Raw genomic sequence first — 19,216 nt, forward strand, 5'->3', positions numbered from 1 at the left:
AAAGTTCCGGCCAGTATTCCTGCTGCCAGCTGCTCACTTTGCTCAGGTGGGATGGTGAAAGGGGTGGGTGGGGTGTCATTCCAGGCTTCTCGGCTAGTCTTTATTACCAAAGGCTTACCCTGAGCATTGAAGGATTCCATTGAAAATTTGCATGTGTTGTCGGCCAGTTTCATGATGAAGGCATCATAACTGCTTCCTGTGAGAACCTTTGACCGTGTCCAGAGTTCATGAACAGCGGATAAATACTCCCTCAGGTGCAGCAAGTGGCAAATGGTAGGTCAATCATAACAACATATGAAACAGGAGATGAATGGGTCCTGCAGCATCTCAAGCCTGTTGTGCATTCAATGAGATCACGGTTGAACTTGAACTTATACAATAAGTTAACTTACTCAACCTATTCTGATCCCTTAATCCCCTTAGGATCTAACATCTACCAATCCCAGTCTTGAATATGCTTAATGATTGAGAGTCCATAGCTCTCAGGGGTAGAGAATTCCAAAGATTCAGAGCACTTCGAGTGAGGACATTTCTCCTGATCCCAGCCCTCTTTCAGAATCCTATGACTCCGAGATCTAAACCCTCCAGTCGAGAGAAACAGCTTCTTACCCCAAGTGGTCTCAGAATTTTATACAGTTTAATTGGATCACCTCTCATTCTTTGAAATGCCAGAGAATATAAGCCCATCCTACTTAATCTGTCTGCATAGGACAGCCTTTCATGCCTGGAATCAATCTAATGAACCTTAGTTATGACCCTAGGGCAAGTATATCTTTCTTTAGGTAAGGAGATCAAAACTGTATATCATACTCCAGGAGTGGTCTCACAAAGGCCCTATATAATTGTATTAAGTCTCCCTTACTCTTAAACTGTTTTTGCAATAAAGGCTAGCATATTTCTTTTGTGCTCACTTCAAGTTAGCAACTGTCGGGGCCATGGGAGCAAAGGAATTTAGCTGTTAACCCAGAACACTTAAGGGTCTGTGTCATTCCAGCAGTGAATGGCAGCTCAGCTCCTTCATGTTGCAAAATGAACAAACTTCCAGCTGTGATGCATTTCAATCCTGCACATGCTTTTGTTACCAAGCTGCGCTTTCAAACCCCAGAGGTTCGTTCACACGAACCTGGCACCTCACCATCTCCATGTGCTGTTTTCAAATAAAAATGTTCCATGAGAGACACAGCACTGATGTTTTTTTTGCCCTAAAGCTGTCTGATGTGTAAATGAAGAATGGAGCTTGAGACTTCCAACATTCAGAGTTTGGGCTGGCCGCTTTCAAGAGTAGAAGTTACCTTGTAAGGCAGTGTTGCTGTATACGTCTCACACTGTTACTACCACCTCATGGGCAGTAAGGTTTCAGCATATGGATTGAACATTTCAAATTTGCAATTGTAAATGTACAAAAAAGATTGGTTAAGATAACATGAGGAAAGCAAGAGAAACTGGCACGTTTTTCACCAGGACAGAAAGGGGAAATTGGAGACTTGATATAGGTGCTGAAAACAAATGATGGGAGCTATTTAGTTAAAGCAGGTGCCAAAATGGGTGCTGTGCTAATAAAAAGCACCCACTTGGAAGTCTGGATTTAGCATGCAATTTTCCAGTTAACTGATAATCATCATGAGTTGAACCTGCCTACAGGCCCTGAAGCTGTCAATTAACTGCAGGCTGAGTGCTCAAGCACTGATTAGACACAATTTTCCTGGAGATGTAGCTGTTGCCTGCACTCACTCACTTCCTTCTGCTCTTTCACACATCCTTCAGATGGACCCGCTCTGCATCATGATCGTTGCAGGGGCTGCATTTTGTGTTGTTGGTGAATGGCTGTGCCATTTGAAGGATGTGTGAAAGGGCAAAAGAGAGCGGGACCATGAGTTCTGATATGGCACCAGATGTCCTCATGGAGGAGGTGGGAAGGACCCCACAGAGTCAATTAGTGTACTGCATGTGGGAGATGGTGATGATAGCCAGGAGTGCCACCCCCAGGAAATGGCTCCAGTGCCACAAGGACTTTAACGACTTGACAAAGGCGTTCAAGGAAAGTTCCTACCTCACAAACAAACTTCTCAACAACTACACAGCACCACCATCGTCTCAACACATTTTACCCATTATCAAGCTATACACTGGCTTTCAAACACCCCACACTATTGCATATTCCACAGGCTGTACTCACACTATGTTAGGTCTCATACACGTAGGCGCACACAAACGCTGCTGTCAATACATTCATTCCTAATCACCATTCTTTGACTTCCAGGAAATTCCATAGAATCCCTAAAGTGCAAAAGGAGGCCATTCGGTCCATCGACTCTGCAATGACTCTCTGAAAGAGCATTTTACCCAGGCCCACCCCCTAAACCTATCCCTGTAAATCCGCGCATTTACCATGCTTAGTCCACCTAACCTAAAATAGGACTTACTAAGCCGCAACAGGACCTGAGTAAAAAAGGTCCATATGAGTTTTGTGTAGATAAATTGGGAACAAGTATTTTTAGTGGTTGGTGAGTTGATATTGAGAAAGTGTAATGACTTCAATCAAGCCATTGACGTTGGCCTTTTGGAGTATGAACTCCCTGATTAAGGATCCCCTTTTTGCAACCTTGTGGAGTCCATGGACCATGTCTATGTAATGTGTTGTAGGCTACACAACCTTTCCTAAAAAACCTTTTATTGATGTTTTGTTTGCACTTCAGTCCCACGCTCTTGATCTACGGGCACCCAGTGCGGAGTGGGGCGGGGAAGGAGGAGGACCTCCTCGTGAACCAGCTCCTGGGCCTGGCAAGGCATTCCATCTATAGGTCCAGGCAGCGGGTGATCGAGGGGGTCATCCAACCCAACTGTCTGCCCCTCTACTGTGGCTATATTTGCGGCTAGGTTTCCCTGGAGAGGGAGCATGCGGTGTCCGAGGGCACAGTTTGTTTATTTGGTTGAACACAAAAACACCCTGATTAAGGATCCAATTGATAGGCCAATCAGGGAGTCTTTGCCTTGTACTTAACTGGGAGTGTCAGTTCCTCTGACACCCCCAGAGGTAGACTGCTAACTGCTAGCACTCTGTGTACTGCTGTTAGAGTTTGTAAATAAGGGGATTTTGGTGAAGGGACTTCTACCTCCAAAGACTTATTACAGGAAGCATACATTTATGACCACCAGGAAACGATTGGTGGGAGAATTTGGAGGACTATACTTTATTCATTGGTTTTTATATTGGAATATTGTAGAGCAAGCACAATTAATTATTGTTTTTGAAAAATAATTGGAGAAACATTTGAAAAAAATACTGAGCATGAAGGAAAGTCAAGGGAATGGAATTAAGTGGATAATTCTTCCAGAGAGTGAACATTACTTTGATTAACAAAATGGCCTCCTATGTTATGACTGATTTTTCCTAAAATTTAAGTCCCAACTCTGTACTGTAATGGATGAACAGATTTAAATAAAATTAATTATTATTGTCTCAAAGTTATTACAGAATTTTAGTTAGTGATATTTTTATAAAACTATTTAGCCCTCAATGTTTTTCTGCATGGGGAATGCTGAGTTTTCTGATTATCTTTTGATTCCTAGATGTTGTTAATAATCACACCTGAAGCTCTGCTGAAGGATCCTCTACATTCAAAACGTTGGCTCTATTCTCTCTCCACAGATGCTGTCAGACCTGCTGCCATTTTCCAGCATTTTCAGCTAGCATCTGCAATATTTTGCCTTTATTATAAAGCTGGGGAAGATTGGAAACTGTTTAATTTTGCCATGCAGTCTTGTACAAGGAGGACAGGCTGAAACTGGTTCTGTTATGCTTCACATCAGTTGCTAGCACAGCTGTGAGATGTGGCCTCTGGAACACTTACACATAACACATTAGTTCCCAGCTACTTTCAGGTATTTACAGATAAAACAACAGTATATAACAGGGAGCGAACGTAATGTTTATGTCAAGGAGAAATTGCTGATGGGGACAGGGGGAGGAAGTGTATTGGTATGGACAGAGAGTGGCAGAAAAGGAGGTTAGAGCCTGGGGAAGTGGGAGGTGAAGGGAGGGGAGCAGGGCATGGCTGCATGACTGTAAAGCAGCATAGCAGTTCCCACAAATATCATAAGAACATAAGAACTAGGAGCAGGATTAGGCCATCTGGCCCCTCGAGCTGCTCCGACATTCAATAAGATCATGGCTGATCTTTTTGTGGACTCAGCTCCACTTACCCGCCCGCTCACCATAATCCTTAATTCCTTTACTGTTCAAAAATGTTTCTATCCTTGCCTTAAAAACATTAAATGAGGTAGCCTCAACTGCTTCACTGGGCAGGGAATTCCATAGATTCACAACCCTTTGTATGAAGAAGTTCCTCCTCAACTCAGTCCTAAATCTGCTTCCCCTTAATTTGAGGCTATGCCCTCTAGTTCTAGTCATGCACAGTTGGCTCCTTTAACTTACTGCATGAGAGTAAGCACATTTTAAAAAAGGCTGTGAACTTCAATAAATCAGCCACACACTACAAAAGAATAGAAGGCATTCTGATGTGGAAGCCAAGATTCTCGGGGGGGCGGGGGGCAGGGAGCAGGGGGTCACAGTTGAATCAGTTTGGGGGCAGTAGGTTGGGGAAAACACAGGTTCCAGTTCCTTCCCATGGTGGTGGACAATGTTATGAATGGCAATGTTACTTCATTTGGGTAAAGAAACTCCATAGTCTGTGAATATGGATAAAACAAACTTTTTTATTGAATAAATGTATAAATCTTGACAATAGTGCACTTCTGAAGAGTGGGGAATCCAAACAAAGATGGAAGTATGGCTAGAAAGCATTTGTGGAGATGCCAGCGTTGGACTGGGGTAAACACAGTAAGAGTTTTAACAACATTTAACAGCATTTACCAGGACTGACCATTCATCTTCTGGGCATGAACTAATTAGAAATAAGTGAGATGGGGAACAGGGTGGTAATTCAGAGTGGAAGTGGAAACAATAAAAAATTGTCCATGAAAATTGTGATGATTTGGACTATGAAATGAGTCATTAACTACCAAAATTTGCTGCGGGAGTTATAGCTAATATTGAGGAAGAATGCAACCTGACACAAGAAGACATTAGAAAATTGGCAGACAGGACAGTTAAATGGCAAATGAACTTTATGGTGGACAATTGTGAGATGACACATTTTGGTATGAAAAGCAGAAGCATCATCTACAACTTAGAAAACAAGAAACTGAATGGGGTGGATGAACAAGGAGATCCAAGATACAGGTGACCAAATCTGTAAAAGCACAGGTTGGCAAAGCAATTCAAAATGTTAAAATGATCGATCTATTTCTCGGGGTATAGAATTCAAACTTAGTGCAGGTATACTTAAACATGGATAGGACCCTGATCAGGCCTACACTTACACTACTGTGCTATTAGTCTGCAAACTGTACATTAGAAAATGTGCAAAAGAGATTTATAAGGGCGGTGCCAGAATTGAGAGTTTAGAGCAATTGGGCATGATTGAATAGGTTGTGGCTTTTTTCTTTACAAAAAGAGAAAGGTGACCTTATAGAGTTCTTTAAAATCATGACTGAGTTGGACAGGGTAGCTGTGGAGTGAATGTTCCCACTTTTAGGGAGTTGAAAACTCGAACCATTAATACAAGATAATTTCTGTTATGAAGAGGTATTGTACTGTATAGAATGTAAATTTGTAATGTCTTCTGATGGATATATATATATATATGTATATGATATACATACTCCTAAAAGGAACATTTTATGATAAACAAAGGATGCTAGTCTACAGCAGCTATGTTGCATATGTGAAGGCCACAGGTCACTTTATGGAGACAGCAGGCAGAATTTTCCTGTCCCACTCATCATGGGAATTGTAACGGGCGGGACAGGACCATGCAAAGCTCCATTGACATCGGGTGGGATTTTCTGGTCTTGGGGCAAGCGCTGCCGGAAAATCCCGCCCAGAGTCTACGGAGCTTTCAGAGACAAGGGCCATGATTTAATGGCCATGCTAGTTGCTGGCGCAAATCCCATAATGGTTGCTAAATCTCGCGAGAGGCCAGAAACCGGATTTACGCCACTGAGATTTCAGTTTGGGATCTTCCCCGCTCCCCTCACCCCGCCAGATGACATGATCAGCTTCATACCCAAGAAGACGGTGGGCCTGATTAGCATTTATTAGCATGTATTACAATATCATTAGCAGGCTAGATGCCACTACTTCCGCCCGCAGCATATCTTCCCACCCAACCGGCCGTGAATCACTACTGCTCTTCAAAAACAAAACGACTACATCGGGGGTACACAGGTAAGTATAGGTGGTGAGGCATGTGGCCTGGCAGTGCCAAGGGTTGGTCTTCTGGGGAGCCCCATGAGGGGGTTCCCCTTTTGTGCGCTGGGGGGGTGGGGGATCATGTCCCGATGCCTGTGAGGAGCGCTGGGGGTGCAGCTGACGCTTATGTGGAGGATTAAGGTTAGGGTTTATCCTAACCCGATGCTTGTGTGGTGGTGGGGGGGTTACAGCGGTGGGGGGGGGGGGGGGGTCCTCCATTTCCATGGAGGTGGAGGTTTAATTTCAGTGCAGACTGGGGCGCCCTATAAAGGTGGCACCCTAATCTTTCTGGATCGACTTTGTCAGCTCTATGAGGACACGCCCCATCAGAATGATGGCATAAATGATGGCGGCACGGTAGCACAGTGGTTAGCACTGCTGCTTCACAGCTCCAGGGACCTGGGTTCGATTCCCGGCTTGGGTCACTGTCTGTGTGGAGGTTGCACGTTCTCCTCATGTCTGCGTGGGTTTCCTCCGGGTGCTCCGGTTTCCTCCCACAGTCCAAAGATGTGCGGGTTAGGTTGATTGGCCATGCTAAAATTGCCCTTAGTGTCCTGAGATGCGTAGGTTAGAGGGATTAGTGGGTAAATAGGTGGGGATTTGGGGGTAGGGCCTGGGTGGGATTGTGGTCATGGCAGACTCGATGGGCCGAATGGCCTCTTTCTGTGCTGATTCTATGAAATCACACCTCCAGATTCTCTGTGCACTGTGTGCCAGAAAATCTGGAATAGAACACGGCTGTGCATTCAGTAAGATACACACTGGTTTACAGTCTGAAACTTACACTCTCACAAATTTGGGACAATTCCGCCCAACAACTAAGGTAAGTCACAGATTGAAACCAATGAGAGGTCATGTGACCCAGCTGTTGTGCGAAAAAAACCAAGAGTTGACCAAGCAGACAGAGACTGAGATAGAGCCAACAGAGGCAACATCCCAAAACCTCTCTGAACAAAGCTAAGCTCTATTTATGGTTTGAAAACCCATCAGAAGATCACATTGCTACAAACCATGAGTTCTTAAAGGAGGATTCCAAATCAATACCACTTGATCTTTAAAAGAAAAGAGGGTTAACTAACCATGACTACAGAGTGAATGCTTCAGTGAGAAGCCAAAGTTACAACGGCCACTGTCGAAAGGGACGGTGAACAAGCATTCGGACAATTCGTGAATAATTATTTTGATTTCTTACCTTTTACCTTAACTTGGCAAGTTTGAACATCTGATAATCTTGTAAACTTCCATTTCTTTTGGTGCATAACTGAGGAAGTTGTGTGTGAACGTTCTTTTTCAGTAATAGAAAGTTGGACATATTCATACGATTTCAGTCTCTTTGTTATTCATTTCTGTATGAACTGAGTGAGGTTTAGTAATAAAACTAACTCCTTACTTGTCAGCACAAGGAATTGGGCTGGCTTAGTTCTTGCACAGTTAAGTGCACATTGAGTTGGCAATGCCACATTTTTAACAACTTCATATTTTGTTACTCCAGCCCAGCAGTGGGTGGAGTCAGCTTACCCTTCCTAACCTGGTCCTAACGGTTACTAATAAATCCAAGAGGAAATGAAAATCCTCTTAAAGAGAGGATAGAATGTAAATCTTGCTATCACAGGAAGTGGTATGTTTAGATGCTGTTAAAAGGAAATAAGATGGGTACGATATAGAAGGGAATAGAAAAAGATATTGAAAAGCTGACATGAGGTCGATGGAATGTGAGGAAACTTATGGGGAGTATAAACACCAGTACAGATTTGCTGATCTAAAGGGCCTGTTTCTGTATTGTATATTCTATGTAATTTTATTCGATGTTGAGTTGGGCTGTACATATTTCAGGAAAGAGTTCCAGATGTAACAGTACAGCTCACACTTGGCACTCATCTCAAACCCATTCTGTTCCACTGCATCTGCATCCACTGCTTCACAGCCCTAATTTCCAACCTTCCTTTCCATTAATGGTTTCCAGTTTCTCAAAAAACAAGTGAAGCCCCATTTTTTTAAAAAAACCTTGTCCAGATTAGGAAATGCATCCAATTACCCAAAGATTAGCTGGGGTTTGTATCTACTAAAATATGTTTTAACCTATGCGCCAGCTGCTCTCAGTAGCTCTACATCTGGTCAAGTTCTTTCTTAAGAACGGGTTGTGTGGTTCCTGTGTTTGTTGCCAATTCTTATTTATAGCTCTATATTGGCCAGGATTCTCGTACGCCCCGCCACCGCTGCCAGCGAGAATTTGGCGCTCAGCCAGAACTCCATTCACTGCAGCAGGACTGGAGAATCCCAGCCGCAGGCGAGGTTGAAGAATCCTGGCCATAACCTTCTAGAATATCAACCAATTGTAGGGAATAAATCTGGAGAATTAACTATGACTTGGTCAAAATTAAGTTATGTTTATATTTTTTTGCTGCATTCAGAGTTACATTGAACTCTCACCCCTAAAACTATACAGTATACATGTCCATCTTTTTATACCTCATGTGGAGTTCTGCTGCATTACATTTTTCCTGATGCAATAATTCAATTATAAAATTGTTAGCCAGGAGCCAGAATGGAAGAGGAACCTCCCCAACACAGCCAGAAGCATACATGCTCAAGTGAACTTTCTCTAATTCCCTTGCCAAGAGAATGCTCACCAGTTTAAAGACATTCCCCGTCCCCCAACGCACAAGGCTTACTCATTGCATTTTCAAATTGCTAAATGCTTGATTGGTTTTCCAATTTGGATTTATAACATGTGTTCACGAAATATATATATTATATATATATTACTTTTAAATCCCAGGAATTCAAACAGTTCCCATTTTTGGGAGGAGCTGGTGGTAGAGCTCAGTCCAATTTCCTGACTCGATACTCAACAAGTTACATTTGTTCCAGATCAAAAACATTTTGTGTGAAGTAGAGATCAAATCTACAGCCCATCAATTTAAGACATAACATATTAATACTCAAAATGGAAAGCTCTTATTGTCCGGGAATGGGAAGAACAAGGTTGAATTTATTAAATTTTATTCTTTTATGGGTTGTGAGTGTCTCTGGCAAAGGCAGCATTTGTATCTCATCCTTAATTATCCTGGAATTGGGTGGCATGCAGCAGTTAAGAGTCAGCCACATTGTTGGGGGTCTGGAGTCACATGTCGGCCAGACCAGGTAAGGATGGCAGATTTCCTTCCCTAAAGGGGAATTAGTGAATCTGGTGGGTTTTACAACAATCAGTGCAAGTTTAATGGGACTAGCTTTACGTTGCAGATATATTAATTGAATTTAAACTCCACCAGTTGCCATTGTGGGATTTGAACCCATGTCCACAGAGCATTAGTCTGGGCCTCTGGATTACTAGCAACATTACCACTATACCATCACCTCCCCATAACATAGAAACATAGAAAATAGGAGCAGGAGTAGGTCATTTGGAACTTGGAGCCTGCTCTACCATTCATTATGATCATGGCTGATAATCCAACTAAATAAACTGATCCCGCCTTCATTCCATATCCTTTGATTCCTTTCACACCAAGAGCTATATCTAACTCCTTCTTGAAAACAAATGTTTCAGCCTCAACTGCTTTCTGTGGAAGTGAATTCCACAGGCTTGCAACTCTCTGAGTCAAGAAATTTCTTATCTCAGTCTGAAATAGAACATAGAACATAGAACATTACAATGCAGTACAGGCCCTTTGGCCCTCGATGTTGCGCCGACCAGTGGTACCAATCTAAAGCCCCTCTAATCTACACTATTCCAATATCATCCATATGTTTATCCAATAACCACTTGAACGCTCTCAACGTTGACGAGACCACCACTGCTGCAGGCAGGGCATTCCACGCCCTTACTACTCTCTGAGTAAAGAACCTGCCTCTAACATCTGTCCTATATCTCTCACCCCTCAATTTAAACTATGTCCCCTCATGCTAGCCAACACCATCCGAGGAAAAAGGCTCTCACTATCCACCCTATCTAATCCTCTGATCATCTTGTATGCCTCTATTAAGTCACCTCTTAACCTTCTTCTCTCTAACGAAAACAACCTCAAGCCCCTCAGCCTTTCCTCATACGATTTTCCCACCATACCAGGCAACATCCTGGTAAATCTCCTCTGCACCCTTTCCAACACTTCCACATCTTTCCTATAATACGGCGACCAGAACTGTACGCAATACTCCAAATGCGGCCGCACCAGAGTTTTGTACAGTTGCAGCATGACCTCCTGGCTCCGAAACTCAATCCCTCTACCAATAAAAGCTAACACACCGTACGCCTTCTTAACAACCCTATCAACCTGGGTGCCAACTTTCAGGGATCTATGCACATGGACACCCAGATCCCTCTGTTCATCCACACTACCAAGTATCTTACCATTAGCCCAGTACTCTGTATTCCTGTTACTCCTTCCAAAGTGATTCACCTCACACTTTTCCGCATTAAACTCCATTTGCCACCTCTCAGCCCAGCTCTGCAGCTTACCTATGTCCCTCTGTAACCTGCCACTTCCCTCCGCACTGTCTACAACTCCACCGACTTTAGTGTCATCCGCAAATTTACTAATCCATCCTTCCACGCCCTCATCCAAGTCATTAATAAAAATGACAAACAGCAGTGGCCCCAAAACAGATCCTTGCGGTACACCACTAGTAACTGAACTCCAGGATGAATATTTCCCATCAACCACCACGCTTTGTTTTCTTACAGCGAGCCAATTCCTGATCCAAACCACTAAATCACCCTCAATCCCATGTGTCCGTACTTTCTGCAAAAGCTTACCATGGGGAACCTTATCAAACGCTTTGCTGAAATCCATATACACCACATCAACCACTTTACCCTCATCCACCTCTTTGGTCACCTTCTCAAAGAACTCAATAAGGTTTGTGAGGCACGACCTACCCTTCACAAAACTGTGCTGACTATCCCTAATCAAATTATTCCTTTCTAGGTGATTAATGGTCCATCCCATATCCACAGACTGTGACCCCTGGTTCCGGACTCCCCTACCATTGTGACCATCCTTCTTGCATCTATCTTGCCTAGTCCTGTTAGAACATTATGGCTGGAATTTTACTGTCCCATCCACGATGGGAATCGGAACGGGCGAGGGGTGGACCATGGAAAGGTCTGTTGACCTCAGGCAGAATTTTACAGTTTTGGACCATAAGCAAGACCATAAAATCCACCCTATCGATTTCTACGAGAAGGGCCCCCATTCTTCTGCAAATATAACCCAAACCAATCCAATCTTTCCTCTTATATCAGTCCTGCCATTCCAGATATCAGTTAGGTAAACCTTCTCTGTATTCCCTCTATATTAAGACCACCCTTTCTCAGGTAAGGAGACCAAAATTGCACACAATATTCCAGGTGTGATCTCACCAAGGCTCTGTATAATTGCAGCAAGACATCCTTGCTCCTGTACTCAAATCCTCTCACAATGAAGGCCAACATATCATTTGGCTTCTTTACCACCTGCTGCACCTGCATGCTTATCTTCAGTGACTGGTGTACAAAGGCACCCAGGTCTCATTGCACATTCCCCTCTCAATCTATAGCCATTCCGAGAATAATTTGCCTTCCTGTTTTTGCTACCAAAGTGGATAACCTCACATTTATCCACGTTATACTGTATCTGCCATGCATTTACCCACTCAGCTTATCCCAAACACACTGAAGCATCTCTGTCTCCTCCTCACAGCTCACTCTCCCACCCAACTTTGTGTCATTTGCAAATTTGGAGATATTACATTTGTTCCTCATTTAAATCATTAAAATATATCATGAATATTTGGAGTCCCTGCATTGATCTCTGCAGTACCCCACTAATCACTGCCTGCCATTTGAAAAAAAACCCGTTCATTCCAACTCTTTGTTTCCTGTCTGCCAACCAGTTTACTATCCATCTCACATGCAATCACATGCACTTTAATTTTACACGCTAATCTTTTATGTAGAATTTTGTCGAAAGCCTTCCAAAATTCCAAATAAAACACACCCACTGGCTCCCCCTCATCAACTCTACTTGTTACATCCTTGAAGAATTCCAGTAGATTTGTCAAGAATGATTTCTCTTTTGGAAATCCATGCTGACTCTGTCCAATCCTGTCACTGTTTTCCAAGTGCTCTGCTATAAAATCTTTTATAATGGACTCTAGCATTTTCGCCACTACCGACGTCAGACTAACTGGTCTATAATTCCCTGTTTTCTCTCTACCTCCCTTTTTAAATTGTGGGCTTACATTAGCTATGCTCCAATCTGTAGGAACCGGTCCCGAGTCTATAGAATTTTGGAAGGTAAGCACCAAAGGATCTACTATTTCTCATTCACTTCATTAACTATTCTGGAATGTAGATTATCAGACCCTGGGGATATATTGACCTTAAATCCCATCAATTTCCCAAAACCATTTCTCCACTAAAACTGATTTCCTACAGTTCCTCCCCCTCACTAAACCCTGTGTTCCCCAACATTTCTTGTATGTTGTTTGTGTCCTCCTTTGTGAAGACAGATAAATTGTAGCTCTAACTCTTTCAGTGTAATGTGGACAGTTGTAGTTGTGTGTGCTGCCTGACCATTGTGCTTGGTATCTTTAAATACAACATGAAAACCAGAGACCTCCAAACTCACCGGTGTGGCAGCTTTAGGCCTGGATGTTACATTCTCAGCACGGTGTTCATACACTTCACAGTTCTCTGTTGCTAGGAGCCAGTAATCTGTCCCAAATGCCACCAAAAAGAGAAGCAGCCCAATAGCTCCAATGAGCCCCGCTACGAAGGCAATAACACTGACTTTCATGGTCAAGTTAAAGTTTGTGAGTGGGATAACGCTTTTAACTGGAAGCTATGTCTGCTTCTATGTGTGTGAGAATGAGATGGCTATTTTAAGAGATAGATCAACTTCATTTGGTAACTGGTGTAAGTTTCACAGGGGCGTGATCCAACACATTAAAATAGATGACCTTGCCAAATAAACATTTGACGATAAAAAGGTGTAATTGCTGTTACTAAAGGGATTACTTGGTGTAATACATATAATGTAGTTAAAATGCTTCTTTCGCTTCCAGAAGTAGCTTGGAATCTAAAGGCACCAGCAGTAAGGAAAGTTGGCCTAATTTCCATAGAATGGCATATTTCTTAAATACCAGTGCTTCAAGCCAGCTATCTGGTTCCCATGTGTGGTAGATCATAGGGAAAAAATCCAGCCAAGCAAATGCCGCAGATAACTGTGTCCCTCCCTCAAGATTTAACACAAGAGTGTAAGCTATATGGGGGGTAATGGGAATATGAAGGCAGCCCAAGCTACAGACTGGGAGTGATTATGAGTTGTGTTACTACAACAAACTTCAAACAGACCCATTTCAAATTCCTTTCCCCATTGTTTTAATGGCGGTTATAGCCAACATATTTTAAATGATGTTAAAATAGTATTGAGAGAAATGTGGTATAAATGTGTGAAAACATTCCTACAATAACATTGTTCATAATGTTTTGCAAGCTTAAATCACCAATAAGTAAATGCCACCCGACATCAAATCAAGCAGAAAAGAAAACTTGTTAACTTGTTTTCCTGTTCTCCCGGAATCCATACAAAAATGGTACTCCTGCACACAGCACGCATCAACTGCTGCTTGATTATCTATTGTGTTCAGGGCAAGCACACAGAGGAAGATAACTGTGTTTGCGAAGAATCAGGAAAATAGGACAAGCAGCTGAGAATCTGACTCAAAAGAATCTGCCCGTGCCTGAATAAGGCTGAAGATCTCTTCTTGGCCTATTGGCTAAGATCTAGTGCCAGATAAAGCCCAAGATGGGTGCAAAGCCTTATCTTGTCAGCTTGGGTCTTGTTTGTCTCTCTTGTGGGGACTATGAATTAGATTCAATCTGAATTTGGTTTTTGGAGTAAGTAAGGAGATGGATTTGTGGCTTTGTAACTTTTACAATGGAGTAAAAAATTTAAAACAAAATAGGTCTGGGGAGGATGTGATTCTAGGAGGTTTTGTGCTCCTAAAGGATTTTTTTTTTTTTACCTTTGCTACTGTTAACTACTCTTTAATATTTTACACCGGCTGTTAGGAGTATAGCACACAAGTTAATGAAATACAATTTCAGAATTGCCCATGTGAATGTGATGTGTGTACAGCATTAGTTAGTCTGACAGAAAAGTAATCCATCCCTTTATGGCTAATTAAAAAGGTGCAATACTGTATCATTATTCCCAGTTGCACTGTTACAGCCGCCTCTTTCCAATCAATACGGGAGAGCAATTGGGCAGAATAATGTCTATTCTATAGGTGCTGCACAGATTCCTGATTCCCAAAAATGGCATCCCAGGTGTGTGTGTGCACCTCCAACAGGATGTCCGCCAGACTCCATCTTGGTAAAGGGGTGCATGTACTTAACTGTAGGTGAAATTGTAAGTGATTTTGAAATATATTATTTTCCCAAAATTTCAATGGTCTGTCAGGAATGGCCTGACTGGTGCTGAAACACCTTTTATTCATTTAAGAATTACATCCAGCCATGGGTGGCCTGGTAATGTTTCCTCTTGGAATTAAGCAGTGCCTAGGAGAATGCAAAGCTGTCACACAAAGTAGGTTAAGCTGCTAGCTGAGGGAGATGGGGGAGGGGTGTTGAAGGTTCGTAGATCCATTGGGTTTCTTTAGGGATTAATTCTCTTACTCAGCAGAAACTGATGATTGTGCTGTCTTCACTTCATTAAAAAGGTTGTGACTGACGTCTTTAACTGCAACCTTAAGGGCAAGAATTGCATTACATGTGATCACTGGAATATCACTGACATCTCCAAAAACACAAAATCAGCTTCATATTATTGCGTATTGTTGAGTAAAGCCAGATGAGCAGACAGTCGACCCCATAAAACTGGAAGACACTCCATCAGGTAAATTCAAACTTTAGGCTTGAGTTTTTGCACAGGTGGAGAGGCTTTCCATTCCAGTGAAAATGGCGCTAGAGGCCCAATTTTAGACGTTCGGCCCCTAAACACAGCTCCCACAATTATCATAGGGCAGGGACACAGGAACGCATTGTACTTCACATATCTGTGGTTCAGAGAGGCAGCTGCATGTGTTAAAGTGCAGCTACCTTCAGTCAGGCCCCATTTTGGTTACTGAGCTGCCTGAAACATGACATGTGCATTTTATCTCTATCAGGAGAAAGTCTAAAGCTAGTAGAATTATAGAGTTATACAGCCCATAAACAGACCCTTCGGCCCACCATGTCTCTGCCAACCATCAAATACCAATCTATACTAATCTTTAGGATTTATTTGGGCAGCTCTTTGGGATTGGTAAAATTAGATATGAATGTGCATAAAAAGTGGATAAACTGAGTGGAACTGTCAATCTCTTTGGTTATGTTAAGGGAGCTGTCAAACTCATTAGAACTCCCACTAGAACTGTCACGCGAATTGTTGAGGGAACTGTCAACTATCAATGGAAATGTCAAAGTATCTGTCATGCTGTGAAGAGAACTGTCAAAGCACAATAGAGCTGTCAAGCTGTCAAGGGAATTAAGTATCCTGGCCTTTAAATAAAGAAAAGTCTGCTGGTTAAAAGAAAAATCAGTACTTGCTATTTCATTTTGTTTGTGGATAGAAGACTGAGGGTTGTCATTATAGGAGTTGTGCAGCATGATGGAATTCACAGCTTATCATCATCACAGTGGGGTGCCTCTCACTCCACAATTTAATGGGCAGCTCCAAGTCTTTGATGTGGGGCCGTGATTACAAATGCTTGCTGTTATAAGGGACTAAGTCATTGAAGGAACTGATTCCTCATCAGTCTGTCATGTGACTTCCTGTGGACATCTTGATCAGCACAGCTATACTCAGCAGCATTTGAATGCAGAGTGGATGTGATCTAGAAAATGGAGAGGCGAGTGTTGGAAATACTGCCCCTCCAGCACCCAGCCCCTTGTGACATCACACTACCCTATAAACCCTTTAGTAATCTTAAAAAGCTTTCAGTGTGCATAAAAAGTGGAGAGGCAGAGAGATTTAGAAAGTGAATTCCATGGGTAGGGTCCCCCATTCTCCATGCCTGCCCCACTGCAAGTGAGGGTGGAGAATTTGACATTCCAACCAAAACTCATTCACTTTCAGCAGCACTGAAGAATCCCAGCCATGAACGAGGACAGAAATTTTCAGTGCATAACTTAGTATTTGGCCGTTGAATGTTAAGTGTGTATCTTTTTTTATTTAAAGGAACTGTTCCTGAATTGGGGTAACTTTCAAAGATTTTAATTACATTAACTACGATGGCCTTGTCTACTGCCCTTTGGACATCCCATAAGAAGTCCATTCTCATAGAAATCATAGAAACCCTACAGCGCAGAAAGAGGCCATCTGGCCCATCAAGTCTGCACCGACCACAATCCCACCCAGGCCCTACCCCCTTATCCCTCCACATTTACCCGCTAATCCCTCTAACCTTCGCATCTCAGGACACTAAGGGCAATTTTTAGCATGACCAATCAACCTAACCCGCACATCTTTGGACTGTGGGAGGAAACCGGAGCACCCGGAGGAAACCCACGCAGACACAAGGAGAACGTGCAAACTCCACACAGACTGTGACCCAAGCCGGGAATCGAACCCAGATCCCTGGAGCTGTGAAGCAGCAGTGCCGCCCCATTCTGAAAGGAAGCCCACCACCTTGCTGGTGTTAATTAAACGCTCAGGCAATTAAACTCCATTCTGAAACTGTTATCACCCCATCAATAGCAAGGGAAACCAGTCAAGGGGTGGAATTTTCCCGTTCCGCCTGCCACGGAAATTACAGCAGTCGGGACACGGACCATGCAAAGATCCATTAACCTTGAGTGGGACTTTCCAGTCTTGGGGCGAGCGCAGCCAGAAAATCCCACCCAGGACCTTTGATTGAAATGAGATGTTAAGTTGGGTGTGAAATGATACACAGGAAAACGGGGAGCAATCTGAAATAAAGCTCGATAATCGATGAAGGGGAAAGCCAATCAGTCCATCATCCAACCAGAAAGATACAACATTAACCACTTTTTCCCCACTGCAGGATGCAGATTTTTATTTCTTCAACGATTCCAGGCATATAAGCTTCAAACTCATTGTGTGAAGAAGACTTTTCCTATGTAAGTCCTGAATGTGCCTTTTACCAGTTTGCCTCTGGTCTCCTTTGTCATGCGATTCCTGCCTTGCCATTTTGGACACATTTCTGGATTATCTGATCGCCATCACTTGAATTGTAGGGTGAGGATCTCCTTCACCAGACCGCACTTTACTGCTAATGGTAACCCATCAAAGGTGAAGGGTTAATCAGTGGATACTGTGTGCATCGCATGCTCCTGAATGTAGATTCTGATCAGATTTTAATGCACAATAACAGCTGTTCATATAGAATAACGTTGTCACTATTTGAATTGATCCTGTGGAGATTAGGCTCCACGTTGTTTGAATGATGACACCCAAGGGGTTTGATTCATGTGATGATTTATACTTGCGTAGATTGCAACCTCCCAACTATCATCAAATCTTGATACATTCTACAGCATAAATTGCCCACAGTTTCAGCTGGAATATAAATGCAGCCGTATTTGTAATTGAAGTCTCAACACGCGGGCAAAAGACGTGTTTAGATACACTGGAATAAAGCACGATTGTTACCAAATTTGCAATGTTGTTTTTCACCCCATTCTCCAGCGCACATTGTAAATTTCCAGCAGTGCATACTTGCCATTATCCGCCCTCCACTCTTTCTGTACAGGTGATTGGTTTGGCTGCATGTGTACCTGCTTGTCCTGAACTCAGCAGGTTTGGCACCAGTTGCCTCCAGACAAACCAATTTGGTGAAGGCTGAACCAAACAAGCATTAGACTGTGTGCTTGCACGCATCCCTCTGTAGGTCGATGTCTCTTTTGGCAGGCAGCACATATTGGGCTCAGATTGCATGTGCACCACTATACTTTATGCCTTAATGCCCATTTAAAGCCACTGGTCAAATTTTGAGGTGCTCATAATTTCATGGTTTCCCTGCTGGCAGGTTGACAGGCAGAGGAGTTTGCATAAAATTCTGCAGGTGTCCTTCTCTCTGCAGACCTGCCTGTCCCCAATCTGGCTGTGATTACACAGGATGGCGGACAAGGCCCCAGTTGACGCCTTAATGGCTCCTTAAGAACCACTTCCTGCCTGGCCCCACTTTTCATGCTGGTAGAGGATGTCAGGGGTGGGAGTGGGTGTAGGGTATGGGAGGGGAGGGTGTGCAAGTCTGGCATATTAACATGCTCAGGTCTGAAGTGGGTAAAGGGAAGAAAGAGGGCATCCCTCATGGCCACCCACTGCCCCCCCCCCCCGCCCCCCCACTTTCTTAACCTAGAGTTCCCCACCCCCTCATGACCTGTCTATCTGTCTCCTCCAGATGCCTCCTCCACATCTGGATTTTGGGACAAACCTCCAACCCCAACCCACGGGCCTCCTGCCCGAGCCCCTCCAAGAAATCCTGAGTCACCCTTCACCCAAATCCTGGCTGAATCCTGTAGTCCCAGCACTGGCCAACACTGCCAGTGGTGCTGCTGTAATTAAAGAGTTGCCAGCCAATCAGATTTACTGACAGCTCTCTGATGCAGGAATTACTCCCATGAGAGGTGCTGAAGGTCTGGCTTCCAGCCAATTAGTCCACCTCAGAGGGTTAAGTGGCTGAGGAGTGGCCGTCAGAAGGTGAGGAGATGTGTTTCCCTCCCATTATCTCCGTATAGCTGCATGAGAAATGCCATCATCTGAAAATGTCTGCCTAATGTTTCTGTTTGAAACTTATTGTGACATTTCTGTTTGAAAAAGTCAACGTTTTGAAGCAATTTCATTTGGTCCAAAATCAACCAACAGCCCCCAAATCCCACTCACCAGGAAAATAAATCCTGGTGGTAGAGGATGT

The 19,216-nt window shown here is 43.3% G+C and overlaps 1 protein-coding gene across 2 annotated transcripts in view; it reads right to left on the reverse strand.

The window, feature by feature from the left end:
- LOC144492824 (transmembrane protein 182-like) overlaps nucleotides 1–13,476 on the reverse strand; it is a 49,557-nt gene extending 36,081 nt beyond the window's left edge. For both annotated transcript variants that reach the window (XM_078211317.1, XM_078211316.1), the window contains exon 1: nucleotides 12,925–13,476. In XM_078211317.1, coding sequence (XP_078067443.1) covers nucleotides 12,925–13,092 — 168 coding nt within the window. In that variant the 5' untranslated portion in view covers nucleotides 13,093–13,476. The remainder of the gene's footprint in view (nucleotides 1–12,924) is intronic.
- Between the last annotated feature and the right edge of the window lie 5,740 nt (nucleotides 13,477–19,216).

Source organism: Mustelus asterias, chromosome 4 (assembly GCF_964213995.1).
Source record: "Mustelus asterias chromosome 4, sMusAst1.hap1.1, whole genome shotgun sequence".
NCBI classification, from domain to species: domain Eukaryota; kingdom Metazoa; phylum Chordata; class Chondrichthyes; order Carcharhiniformes; family Triakidae; genus Mustelus; species Mustelus asterias.